Consider the following 14,898-nt stretch of genomic DNA (forward strand, 5'->3'; position numbering starts at 1 on the left):
CAGGAAATGGCTCGTGGGAATCTAATGCAACCAGTCCAATAAATCGACGAAAGAACTTACAAAGATCCCACACTGATCAAGCACAAGCTGAATCTACACATGAAGAAGAGACATTGCCGTGTTTTGATTCACAAGAACTGATGATGCAAGAGTTCTTCAAACGCAAAAGGGAGGATAGGAAGTGGGAAAAGAAAGAGAAACCCACTGCGGCCTGACTAGCGGCCAGACAAGAAGGCAACGACCACCTGGTCCAACAAACCACACAGAACAGCACTTCTTCTCCTTACCCCAAAAACACTGTAACTGTCATAACTTCAGATGGACAAGAAAGCTTCTTTAAACATCCAAAGCAAGAGACAGAAACTGACTCAACACATGACACGTCAGATCACAGAAGCTTCCAACAAACACCTGCTGATATAACAACTCAATCACCTGAAAGTGCTGTCCTGGTCGTCTGCCACTCCTCTGAAGAACTCAGAATCAGTCCTGAACTCGTACCTATCTCATCTCAAACTCCAGCCCCTCAACTCCTAGGTGATCTCACCGAGAAAGGTACAACGAGAAAGTTTTACCTTCCCATCACCATCGAGGGTCATGTCAAAGTGGAAGCCCTTCTAGACACAGGAGCCGACATCACTCTAATGTCAACTGAACTCCTTGAGAAAATTCAAAGAACTATAACTGATGGAACTTTCAAACTCCAAAGGTGCGAACTGAACCTGCAAGCATACTCAAACATGGGCCTACAGCTGAAACATGTGGCCCCAATTCACCTAACAGTGGGACCGATCAATCTCATCCATCCAGTCTACATCTCACCTCTAAACAACTATCCGCTCCTCATAGGAAAGGATCTGCTAAATCGCTTCAAACCCTTGATAGACTTTAAGCACCTGAAGTTGTGGACGCAAGTCCGTGAGCCATCGCCCTTCCAGTCAGTAGTCCCCAATGAGTAGCAGTGTCAAGCCACAGACGTTGCCTTCAATTTGCTTAGTGACAATGCAGTGTCAAAGTCAAGGCCAAGCTCAAGTTCAACGCCAAGCAGCAAAGAACAAGGCCCTTCCCTCTGCTCACTGCAAGCGTGGGACTCAGGTCCCCCTCAACTCAGAACTGCCATAAATGTCCAAGACACTTTAGTATCTGTCGCAGTGCTAGCCCCTGGGCAGGAAAACTCAGCCGGCAGCCTGAATCTCTTCAAAGCAACGAAGCACAGACACCAAAGCCTACCAAAGGACACCAGACTCAAGAAAGCAGATCACCAACGACTTAAAGAAATTCTACATGAGTACAGGGACTCTTTTGCAAAGGATGTCCCGAACTGTGGCCCAATGAAACTGATGCCCACAGCGTAAGTCGATGACTGCCCAGACAATCACCAGGGCAATCTGAAAACGGGCGTGGTCCGGCTCAACAGCGACCCTTGCCCATCACAACCATTCAAAACATTTTATGCCCTCCCACCCATCCCGATGGCTACAGCTCTTACCCGCCACCAACATAACATTGGCATGCAAAACCCCTCCTCCTCCCACATCAGCAGACCTGCCCATTTCTGCTCACATCTTCGAACTTTACTCTCCTATGAGTTCCACACTTGACTAATCCACGTCTTCAGACCTCCGCACCCTCCAATCCGTCAAGAACATGCTGCATCCGCTAAATGGTGCCCTCACATATGTCTCTGAGCCCCTCACTGTGCCAAAGCTTGTAGTCCCTCAGAGCCAAAGGGGGATGAGGCTTAGGCATGCATACGATGCACCATGCGCAGTGCACTGTGGTGCCAAAACCACCTACAACCCATTCAAACATGTGGCACAGAAGCCTGGCATACAACAAGACGTGGCAGATTACATAGAAGGATGCCTGATGTGTTGCCAGTTTCAACCAAGAAACCCAAGCCACCGAGCATAACTCAAAATTGAAAAAAAAAATGATGCAGGAAATATAGAGACATTTAGATGTAAAGCCCCATGCTATCTCCTTCGCACAAAGAACTCAGTGTTGGAAACAAAGTGTGGTATTACGGTTTCGCCATCCTTGGCAGAACACTCCCTAGTGCCAGTCGGAGAAAGTCCTTACCCCACTGAAAGGAATCCCACAAGTTCTCGCCTATTACCGACCGAACCAGAATCGGACAAGGGCGCAGCGAGCCAGTTCTTCGATGGGTTCACCAAAAGCAGATAAAGAGACATTGGGGTTCCAACCGACGGCAAAAGGGGGAAGACCAAATCCACTGACACAGACCGACAATTCATGACTATGCCTCACACTAACATGATTTCTATCCTTCTAGGTAAACACACAGCTAACTTCCTAAACACAACACAAATCACCTAAACATTCTCCTCTGCCGCACTGCTAGGACCAACCTCCGCCCAGCAGAGAGGAGCTGCTCCACACATGTGACACTTATCCTTACTGTCTAACCTCATTCAGTGTCATTGTGTCTCTTCGTGTTTTTCTTTTTCTCCCTTTCTCTATGTGTCCCTTCCTTCTTGCCCTTATCAGAAACTTACCTAACTTTTCTTTGAAGTCTAGGCCCCTGAAGATGGGATTGACTCAGTACACCATATTATTTGCAAATCATTGCCAGAAACGTTAACATATTAGGCGACCCCGCCAAACCATGATCCGCGTGATTAACTGTCCCATTGTTATTTTCTATCTCCAGGTAGATGTTATGATTCACCGCCCTGTTTCTCTGCGTAATCAGGATTACCAATAGCTAACCGCAAAGTCTACCTCTAAAGGTGTATGGCCGATTCGACCCTATGATGTTTTCCAGAACAAACTACACCCTATCAGCCCCCAAAAGTCTTGGGCCGACACCCGTCAGACACGGGAAGCCCTTGCCCACATGCAGGCAGATGTGAACCACATGCTGCGCTAATTACAGAAAATGATCGTAACCCAGGCTGAATTAAGCGGGTACAACCGGCGTCCCAAACGATTATTGGGCGCTCTGCTGGGGCTGGTGCGGCTGTAGGCACTCTGTTTAACATTCTAAACCTAGCCACCTTAAAACGACATGCGAACAAACTCCAAGCTGAATTACGATTTAGCAACGTCATAAATCTTAACGAACGGTTCACAGTCATACCAAAACGGTTACGCTCAAACGCAACGCCTAGTTACTCCCATGGCCCATGCGCTACGAGAAAGAGACTCCTTAATGGATAGCCCGCCTTGAATACGAGCCCAAGCACTGTCTGACGTAGCACCTGATCGAGCACACGTCTACACCGCCTCGTTGAACTCCCGATACTCCGGTCAATCAAGACAGCCAAATTAACAATAATTCTAACCGATGCGGCCCTACGTTATTGCAAGTGCCTCTAACTGAACCAGGCCAAATAACTAAATCCCTGCACCAGACTTCGGCTAGTGATGGAGATGTTGTTTGTGTCTTGTGTGTGCCTTGTTCTCTCTCTCTACCTCTTGTTCCAGTGCCTGCCGATGTTACACCAGAAACATCGCCAGCCAAAAGGGGGAATGTGTAGGAATGAGGAACAAAGCACCCAAACAGAAGTGTTCACATTTCTGTTAATCAAAAAGAATCCTCCTCCCAGCCATAAAATTTTAACATGACCATCACATGATAATCACCAGACGCTAATTGTATGGACCGCTTTTGTCGAGATCTGCGTCTTACGCATCCAGGGAGAAGAAAACGCTCTCTGTCTCAGAGCACCTAAGAAACAAACCTCCAGTCTTCTGAAATAAAGCTGGCATGGCACATGATGCGTCCAGCGTGACTCACATGGTTTTTCGGACTTCCTGTCCCCCTCTCCTCTGACATTCCAAAACACCCCGTCTCTCAATAGAGATACGTACACTGCAAAGACAAACTTTAAGAGACAATCAACTTATTAGTATTGCCATTAGAGCAACAGTATGTTCTCTTTTATATGCCTGCTGTGTTTTATGTGATCGTTGGAGTTTAACCTATGCATTTATATGCCTTTAGCAGTGACAAATGTTTTAGCATGCAAGCAATTTACCATGGTTTAATATGCGATGAAATATCCTGATGAATGCAGTTTGTCTGAATGAATGAGAAAATGATAGTGTATACTTTAGGCATCGAAATAGTTTATTGAAGTTAATAACAAAAAATTGCAGAGAAATCCATATCCTAATAAGTTACGTACCAGAAGGAATTACAGGACGGAAAGGGGGTGGCGTGACCCGCCTCTTTAGCAATGCCATTGGATCCCAGCATCGTGGGACGTGCCCTAGCGGCCCGTTTAAAACTTGTTCCTAACAGAACTAAGCGAACTCAGCAAGAACTCAGCGAACTCAGAGCTCTCAGCTCTCGCCTCACGCCTTTCGCCTCTTGTGGTTTGAGTGCTTTTCCATCTGCGCTCGACCACTCGACCAAGCACGCAACGGTGCCATCAAAACTCTACAGAACTGAAGTTTCGTGACTGCCGAACTTTTCCAAGTCTCGCAACGCCGACTCAAAAGAACTTCCAGCGCATCAACCTGCGTAACCAGGCAACCGAAAGATCGGCTCCAGAAAACCACTCCTCCACGTCGAGGGATTTCCCAAACTACGTCATCGACCAGCAACCAACCAGAACTTTCGCTCAGACGAGCCCCCGGAACCCCCGTTCCCGGCACAAACGCAAGTAACATGATCTCTGTTTACTTCGCTGAAACTGGTGCAAAATACTCCCTAAGTAGTTAAAAGCTAAGTCTCTGCTTTTGTGATTTTCTAAGGTTGCGATCTAAGAACTAGTTAAGATACTAGAACATTTGGGGTTCTCCTCAACTCAGTAATTTCTCATCCCCGGAACTGTATGAGTGTGAATGTGTGTGTGTGTGTGTGTGTGTGTGTGTTTATTTGTGTTTAGTAGATTAGCGTTGTGTCTTAGAGTAGTTCAATAAATCATTGTTTCATTAAAAGAAGTGTCTTGACTTTATGTTCACAAAAGTTCTATCTGTGTTTAGATCAAGCTACCTCAGCTTTAAAATTTCCTAACGTAATATTTTGGTTTATTTGTGATCTTGGCCAGGAACATAATATAAACCTTTTTGAGTTAATACAGTATGCTGAATTGACCACTTTGCTGGACGAATGGTTAAGAAGTGTAATCTATTAACTCTGAATCAATTTAATCAAGTTCCGAATCTTTCGATTCGATTCCTTATTTGAATCATTATAAATTTGAGCTAATTAATCCTTACAAAAGCCACAGCAGAACCACACTGCAGTGTTTCCTTGTTGAAAGGATGCGTTGTGTTGAACAAATGCATGATTCGTTCATAAAGGCAGTCACGTTTCATTGCTGAATGAATCGTTGGTTTTTTAATGAATCAGTTGATTCAGAGCGATTCTCTGAACGATTCAGAATGACTCACTCAAGGACAGTCACTTGTATCATTACCGAATTAATTCTTGAATTTCACTGCAAGCTGTAGCCTCTTCTGTATGTAGGCCTTACTGTGTATGTGTCAAATAAAAATCTTGATCAATGATCAATGATTCCATCATAAACATGGTCAACTACTGCCAGCTAGAAGCTTAAGGTTGTAATGCCTCAATAAGAAATACAATACAAAAAATTAAGGCTATATTCATGCCACGTTCCAGGCAACCCGTTATCCGTGTTTTTCCAACCTTCTACCCATGAAAGTGAACTGGAACGGTAGTCAAACCCATGACTGTCACGGTATGAGAGAGGATGTCTGGGTCCAAATGCAGGAAGAGGGTTTTTAATGATAATAATAAAATCAATAAACAAAAAGGCCAACACGGCACAACTTAACATAAACAGAACACTAATAAAACAAAATCAAGAACTCAATCAAGGCCAAGGATCTAGGAAAACAGAGAATACAAAACAGGACTGAATAAACAGAAAACAATGCAGACTCCCCAGCGTGGGGATTATAAAGACTGTGATAATAGTGAACAGCTGGAAGACACAAGTGACAATCAGGACAGGTGAACAATCAGGGAAGGGAAAACAGCGACCCCAGGAGGCTGAGGGAGAACCCGCAGCCCCGATCATGACAGTACCCCCTCCCTACGGAACGGCTCCCAGACGTTCCCAAAGTCTGGAGGGAGGAGGAATGGAGGAAGGCGACTCAGGGGGAGGGATGGCGGGCCAGGCCCGTGCAGCGGAGTCCCATGGACCGGCCTCGCCGCCCGAGGAACGCGAGCCGGCCCCGCTGCCGCGTCAGGAACAGAGATAGCGGTCTCCGGCGCGTCAGGCACAAAGATAGCGGTCACGGCCGCGTCAGGACCCGAGACAGCGGTCGCCTCCGCGTCAGGAACAAAGACAGCGGTCACTTCCGCGTCAGGAACAGAGATGGCAGTCAGTGTCGCATCAGGGACAGGGAGTGCGGTCGCCTCCGCGTCAGGAACAGAGATAGCGGTCTCCGGCGCGTCAGGCACAAAGATAGCGGTCACGGCCGCGTCAGGACCCGAGACAGCGGTCGCCTCCGCGTCAGGAACAAAGACAGCGGTCACTTCCGCGTCAGGAACAGAGATGGCAGTCAGTGTCGCATCAGGGACAGGGAGTGCGGTCGCCTCCGCGTCAGGAACAGAGAGTGCGGTCGCCTCCGCGTCAGGAAAACAATGCAGACTCACCAGCGTGGGGGGAAAGTGGGGATTATAAAGACTGTGATAATAGTGAACAGCTGGAAGACACAAGTGACAATCAGGACAGGTGAACAATCAGGGAAGTGCAGTGCAGGGAAGGGAAAACAGCGACCCCAGGAGGCTGAGGGAGAACCAGCAGCCCCGATCATGACAATGACTTCCCACCAGTGAACTCGTACTAGATCAATGTACTCCCAGTTCCGAGCTCTGGGGTCACATAGCTCACGAAAAAACAACAATGGCAGCCCCTACGGGTGCGGTTTTTATGCAAGTGGTACATGGTGAAATTTGACTTTAGGACAATATAACATTGCAATCAAATTAATAATAATATAATAATAACAAATGCACTCAGGCAGTTTGGTGTGACTTGCCTGAAACACTACAAAGTCGTGAATCTCACCTTGCTCATTAATTGACCTTGCTATAATGTGAAAAATCTCATCTGTTCATCTGTCAGTTTATCCAAATATTTATCTTCCAATTTGATGTATGACAAAAATGTTGACATATTGTACTGCACAAACCATAAAACACCCCATAAGGTCAGTGTTTGTGAATTAAAACTGGATTTATTACTCTCCTTTATGGACTGTTTTCTAATGACCACAGCAGGGTGACATTATCTGCTGGTATGAAAGGCCACAGGAAGACTAAATGTCCAGCTCACCTGCTCGGCTCTCTAAAAGCTGCATGTGGGTTCGATTTGATTCCTGCCAACTGAACCATGCACTAATCTAACCCTTCCTGACAGGTGCAGTAAGGGCAAACACAATCTCACCCAGTTAGTAAATTGTGTGTGTGTGTGTGTGTGTGTGTGTGTGTGTGTGTGTGTGTGTGTGTGTGTGTGTGTGTGTGTGTGTGCGCGTATGTGTGAGAGAGAGTGTGTATTTTTCAGCTTGCACACATGAATGCTTGCATGCATGAATATTTCCAGGGGTGTTGGGTCTATGTATGTCAAATGCAAAAGGGCACAATGAAAAAAAGTGAACTTACACTATATGTCTACTGAATTTTGTTGCCCAGATGGTGGCCTTCCATAGCTCAGTGTGTCTCAGATGTTTCTCCTACAATTCCATTAGTGAAACAGGCAACAGCAAGCGACATTTCAGCTAAATTTCACAAGCAAAAAAGGTCCATTGTCAATAGTGTAGAGATGTATGAAGTCTTGAGAAGTCTTTCAAACCAAGCAGCTTTCTGTGGAACAGCACAGAGAATTTGGCTGAACAAATCTGTGTGAGAAACTTACGAAATTCCCAATGGTGCTCATGTTGAAATGTTGTGGTGGTAAATGTAGTTAAATGTGGCGGTAAATGTGACCAGACTTAATAAATAAAAGCTCACATTTGGTCTTGAAGCAAGACTTTACACCAAAGTTGCAGTTTAATCTCTCCGTTTACTTGGTGTTTCCTTGACCCGTCATCAATCGGCCATATTGGCAGCACTGAATGTAAACAATGCCACTGAACCAAATGAAACTTGCATATTTTGCTGAATATTGTTGCTGAAATTGGTCAGTTATTGTCATGTTTTGGGCTGTACTAATTGGTCAAACCAGGAACAGCATTTAGAGTACTATAGACTGCCAAAAGTTATAACAAAACAATTTAACAATAACAGTTTTAAACAAGCACACATTCTCTCTTACACACAGAAACATTATTTCTGTCAGGAACAAGCTGTCTGTACATATCTGTATCGGTGGTTAATCAGTTTCGGCATGAGTGCACCAAACAGCAGTTGGTCCCCAGGTTTATTTTGACTCAATCAAAACTAATCAGCTTTCATGCTATCACCTCCAGTTTCGTATTCCACCGCTTTGACAGTTGGGTGATAACTTCCAATAGGTTATGCCTGGTGTGTGGGTGTGTTAATCTATTTTGTTTATTTGGATTCCCCAATAGCTGTCAAGGCTGTGAAAGCTTGACTTGTGGAGTATGTGTGTGTCCCTGTCTCGTTTCATTTTGTAGTTTTGCTCATGGGATTCCTTCCGCCATCTTGTCTGGCTCTCTCTGACAGTTCTAAAGAGAGAGAGGCAGGATTCCCTCATCCATGATTTTAACATCTGTTCCTGATTCTGTGCCACCCTGCACAGGTTACACTCAAATCTGCTTTCCAGCCCGCGAGGCATCTCTAGCTCCTTCTCAGATTTACAGCTGACTGTCTCATTAAACAGAGAAATTGTTTGGTTGGAGGTTTTGGTTATTAATTATTTTACAAGAGGCTATGAGCTACAGTGACTTGAAATCCAGATCGGATGCATTTACTTTCTTAATGCATGTTCTTGTGCATGAATAATCTGTGCGCATTATTCAAACTAATTAAAATGTATGTTTTTAATCTTTCATAAAAATGAATAACTAGCTTTGCCTCTGAAATGATTTACGTTTTAGCTGTCATCGTCAGTTATTTATTTTAAACTTCTCCCCTCTGCTATTTTTGCATTACAATCAGTTATCATTCATTTAAATCAAGCCACATCTTACATTTTTCCTTTGACTTTAAGGCATGAAGCACAATTGTTAAGCTTTACATACACCTTTTTTCTTCAACACAGAAGTAAGTCTATGTGTGAGACTTCCAGTTTATTATCCATATAGGGAAATACAGTGCCTTGCGAAATTATTCATACCCTTTCATTTTTTTAATGTTTTATGTTGCTGCCTTATGTTAAACTGTTTTAACTACTTTTTCCACATCAGTCTAGGCTCCATTCACCATAATGACAAAGCAAAAACAGAATTGTCACAACTTCATACATTTAGAAAAAACTAAAAAACTGAAATAAGTACATTAACTAAGTATTCATACCCTTAACGCACTTAGCTGAAGCACCATTTGGCAATTATTTGCCATTATTTGCCTCTCCTTGCGAAAAAAGCAGCTAAAACCAGCCTAGGTTGGCTGGTTTTAGCTGGTCAACCAGCCTGGTTTTAACTGGTGATAGCTGGTCAGCAGGCTAGTTTTAGAGGGGTTTTGGACACTTTCCCAGCCTGGCCAGGCTTGTCAGACTGGGAGACCAGCTAAAACCAGCTACTTCCAGCTTAACCCAGCTAAGACCAGCCAACCAGCCTAGGCTGGTTTTAGCTGTTTTTTTCAGCAGGGTCACCTCTTCACCTCTCAAGCTTTGTCAGCTTGGATGGGGTCTGGCAGACATTTTCAGGTTCTCCAGAAATGCTTGATTGGGTTCAAGCCTAGGCTGTGGCTGGGCCACTCAAGGACACTCACAGAGTTGTCTGTAAGCCACTCTTGGTGTGTGCTTAGATTTATTGTCCTGTTGGAATGTGAACCTCCTGCCATGAGGTTCTGAATGCTCTGGACTGGGTTTTGATTAAGGGTATCTTAATATTTTGGTGCATTTAGCTTTTCTTCTACTCTGACGAGTCCCTGTCGCTGAAAAACAGCCCCACAGCATGAGATGCTACCACTTTAATTTTGGAATGGTACTGTGCAGATGATGAGCAGAGCCTGGTTTCCTTCAAACATGATGCTTGGAATTGAGGTTCATCAGACAAGAGAATCTTGTTTCTCACAGTCTGAGGGTCCTGAGGGTGTATTTTTCTGCAAATTCCAAGTGTGTTTTCGTGTATCTTCACTGAGGAGAGGATTAAGTCTTGCCACACCACCATAAAGCCCAATTCTGTTTGTCCTTCTGTAAGTTACTCCCATCTGCATGAATGATCATGGAGCTGAAAGAGAGTGACCATCAGCTTCTTGGTCACCACTCTAGCCAAAGCCCTTCTTTATCAATTGTTCAGTTTAGCCAGGAGGTCAGCTTTAGGAAGAGTCCAGGGGCCTCATTTATAAAGACTTGCGTAGAAACCATCCTTGATTTTATCTAAGAACTTTTCTGATTTGATCGTAAGAGCAATTCAGAGAAAACGAACGTACCACGAAATCCATGCGTACGCCAGTCATTCGGTTATAAATCACAAATGATCGTGGAATTGTGTGCAGCTGAATGTTCCGCCGTCGAAACGCCCCTGCTTAATTAATTAACATATAAAATGAGCTCATTCCTCTCTGTCAAAAACTCTGTGACAATGGCAAGTAAAAAGGAGCGCAAGAAATCAAATTATAGTGAGGCTGAACTATCTGCAATACCCGGCATTACCACAAGGAAACGGTCGTACGCCAAGCTGGAATCTGACGTGGAGATAAGTACTTTTCCACGTCAAAGACGTTTTTTATAAATCTGTACTTTGACGTGGATTTGATCGTACGAACACTCTAAGATCAAATCAGTGCGTAAGAAAGTTTTATAAATGAGGCCCCTGGTTGTTTCAGACTTCTTTCATTAGGGGTACCAGAGACTACATGCTTCTGTGAACCTTCAATGCAACATATTTTTTTTTCTAAAGTCTTCCCCAGATGTGTGGTTTGATGCAATCCTCTTTTTTTATTGATTTTTTTTTTTTTTTTTTTTTTACCTCAGGGCTTTTTGCTCTGATATGCATTTTCACCTTTTATTAAGAGGTGTGTGCCTTACCAAATCATACCCATTCAATTGAATTTGCCAAAGGTTAAGTTCACTTAAAGTGTAGTAACATCTACAAGAAATATGAATGCTCCTGAGCTAAATTTCAATTGTCCCAGATAAGGGTATGACTACTTATACAATGAAATGATTTGAGTTTTTTATTTTTAATACTTTTGCAAAGATGTTAAAAACCAGTGTTTTGCATTGTCATTATGGTGTATGGAGTGTAGATTGACACGAAAAAAAAAAGCCATTTAAAGCAGTTTAGCGTAAGGCAGCAACAAAACAAAAAATTAAGGGGTATGAATTCTTTTGCAAGGCACTGTAACAAAAAGAATAACAACATGCAGTAAACGGTAAAACTGTTTGCACTACAAACCTGTGAGTTCATACTTAAGATAATACATTAAAATAATATGGTAAGACACACCAATTTGCAATATCAAGCAGCAAAACCAGCTGTTTTGTACAGTTCTAAATAAATGGAGGCAGATGAGACCGGAAGCCAGACCTATAAAATTTACAAATAGCTGCGCCCACTCTTACAGGAAGAAAAATGTGAATAAAACAGCAGAAATAGCAAAATTTAAAAGACACAAATGTAAGAAAAATATATGTATATTTATGAGATTTACTGAAATAATAAGTTATTCAAGTGCAGCTTACTACGGTACCGTATCCCTGTATCCCAAGTTGGAAAGGTCATGTATGACGTAGGAATATCGACCCAGTGTTTACAAAGTGAACGTGCAAAGAAAGTCAAACAGCCTTCACAAAAAAAGCTAGCTTTTTGAACGGGAGTACACAGATGAAGAACTAACCATGCGTGACCTTTCCAATGTGATTACATAATGCGTGAAGTCATGGATGCTCATCGCAGAGCTAGCGCAAGATGAGCATTTGTGGTTAAAAAAGTATACAAATTAGATTTTTTTTAATAAAATGACGATCGTTTTGCTAGATAAGTCCCTTTTTCCTCGGCTGGGATCATGTAGAGCCCTTGGAAGCGACATTGAAACTGCAGTTTGGACCTTCAACTCTTGATCCCCATTGAGCATTATATGGAGAAAAATCCTGGAATGTTTTCCTCAAAAACCTTAATTTCTTTTCGACTGAAGAAAGAAAGACATGAACATCTTGGATTACATTGGGGTGAGTTAATTATCAAACAACTCTTCTACCAAGTAACTCCAAATATAGACTGTATACAGTTGCCTGGTTATCATCTGGCTTGTGCATTCAGATATATTTTTAGAAGATATGAATATAGTTCTAATTATATGTCTGGATGCAATTCCATTTTTTTCACTAATTAGAAAAAAAAAATCACACTTTATATATATTTACAGATTACAAGATGATATGAGGGATCGGCCGGCACATTTGCTGACCACGTCACGTTCCTCTCTGATCTGACGTCGTTCCTGAATTGAGATGTGGGCACTTAAGCTCTGTTGTTGGCATGGCAACTGCTAGGCTTGTCAGAATGATAAGCTTTTTATAACCACAAGTTTACCAACTAGTGCTCTTTTATCTCTCGAGACCATCGTGAAGAGAATACTTACACACTGGGGAAACAATTCAAGTGCATGTTGAACCTTGAGTGTTATTCAGTTAAGCAATAACTGAAGTGCCAAGTCTAACTTAATACAAATCGGTTTATTTATAAAATGTTATTTTTATGCTCAGGCATACATTATTTTTACTACTGTATTTCTCACATCATGCAGCTTGTTAAAGAAAGGTTAGTTTTATAAAAATGAATAAATCAACTGCTATATTTAAATTAAATATGGCCTTGACATTGAGACTGAAACACTCATTAAAGCTCAGGGGGAAAAAAAGCTCTTTTACAACATTTTTTCTACCAAGTGACATATTTTCCGAGCATGGAGGATGTTGTATGGGCACAGGACTGGGGGCATCCGTTCTGCCAGGCCCCTGTGATACAGGTCCATATGCCACTGTGCCAGATGCCAAGAACAAAGGCATGGCAGCCGGAGCGCTCTCTAATGCCCTTGTCTGAGGCAGCCCGGTGCAGCCGAGAGAAGACGAGACAGCTAGAACTAATGAAAAACTAACAAGGCCCAAGACTAAACTGTCTAACCGAGAAACTGAGCTCTGCATGTGTACTGGAGTCACGTTCAAAAATCGTGAGCTGGTCCCAGTTTTAGCATTTAACACCACAAACAAGGCAAACCAGAAACAGTCTTTCCCTGCATAGACAAAAAAAAAAAAAAAAATAAAAATATATATATATAATATATATATATATATATATATATATATATATATATATATATATATAATATAATATATAATTACAATTTGTTATTATTACAATTTATTATAAATCTATTATTATTAAATAAATTAAATATTAAACAAACAATCTTTCCCTGCATGTATAAATAAAACATTTAAAGCTAAAATGTAAATCAAATTAAATTTTGTTATGATTTATAATATGATTAACATAAAATAATAATAATAATAATAATAATAATAATAATAATATTAAAAGCAATTTTTAAATACTAATATTATTATTATCAACAATTATTTAAAAAATATTAACAACAACATCAATAATAATAATAATAATGGTAATACATTTGTATTTTTTATTATAAGGGACTTATCTAGCAAAACGATCATCATTTTATTAAAAAAAAAAATCTAATTTGTATACTTTTTTAACCACAAATGCTCATCTTGCGCAATAATAATAACAATAATAATAATATGATTAGTATCAAGAACAATAAGTAAATAAATAATAATAATTATTATTAAATACAAAATGTAAATACTAATATTACTATTATTATCAACAACAATTATTAAATAAACTATTAATAACAATAAAAATACTAATAATAAATTGTAATAATAATACATTTGTATAATTGTTATTTTATTATAATTGTTAATATTAAAAAATACTAATGTTATTATCAACAACAATTAATAAATAACAATAATCATAACATTTACATTTGTATTATTTTTGTCATCAATAATTTTTTTTTAAATTAATATTAATATTATTATTTAATATTAACAATTAATAAATGAATATTATTAACACATTTTAAATATTAATAATACTATTATTATTAACAAAATTCTGAAAAACAAACTACTACTACAACTAAATTGTATTAATTACTAATTAAAATAATAATAAACTTGGTTTATTATAACTTTATTATAATTATTATTAAAAACAATAATTAATTTTTTTAAACATTAATACTAATATTATTATCAACAATAAGAATTTGTAATAATCACAAATTGTAATAATAATACATTTGTATTATAAATTTCTATAGTTATTATTTAAAACATTTTTTAAATACACTAATATTATCAAGGACAATTAATAAATAAATATTATTATGAAAACACATTTTAAACACTAATATTATGAACAACAATTAATAAATAAACTACTACTAATAATAATAACTATTATTAATAATAATTATAATAACAATTTTAATTGTTATTAAAACAACCATTTTTAAAGATTAATACTAATATTATAATAAACAACAATTATTAAATAAACTATTAACAACAACAATAAATTGTAATAATTAATGTAATAATAAATGTGTATTATTGTTATTTTTTATTATAATTGTTAAACATTGTAAAAACATTGATTTTTAAACATTAATACTAATATTATTAGCAACACCACTTATTAAATAAACTATTTACAGCAACAACAGTACTAATAATAAATTGTAATAATTACAAATTGTATTAATAATGAATTATTATTCTTATAATT

At 39.9% G+C, this 14,898-nt stretch overlaps 1 protein-coding gene across 1 annotated transcript in view; it reads right to left on the reverse strand.

The window, feature by feature from the left end:
- Window positions 1-1,659: 1,659 nt before the first annotated feature.
- The window catches only part of gabra2b (gamma-aminobutyric acid type A receptor subunit alpha2b), a 190,211-nt gene continuing 176,972 nt past the window's right edge, over window positions 1,660-14,898 (reverse strand). The window contains exons 10-11 of the mRNA XM_073820198.1: window positions 2,083-2,159; window positions 1,660-1,825 (exon numbers count right to left, since the gene is read on the reverse strand). Coding sequence (XP_073676299.1) covers window positions 1,660-1,825; window positions 2,083-2,159 — 243 coding nt within the window. The remainder of the gene's footprint in view (window positions 1,826-2,082; window positions 2,160-14,898) is intronic.

Source organism: Garra rufa, chromosome 16 (assembly GCF_049309525.1).
Source record: "Garra rufa chromosome 16, GarRuf1.0, whole genome shotgun sequence".
Lineage (NCBI taxonomy): Eukaryota > Metazoa > Chordata > Actinopteri > Cypriniformes > Cyprinidae > Garra > Garra rufa.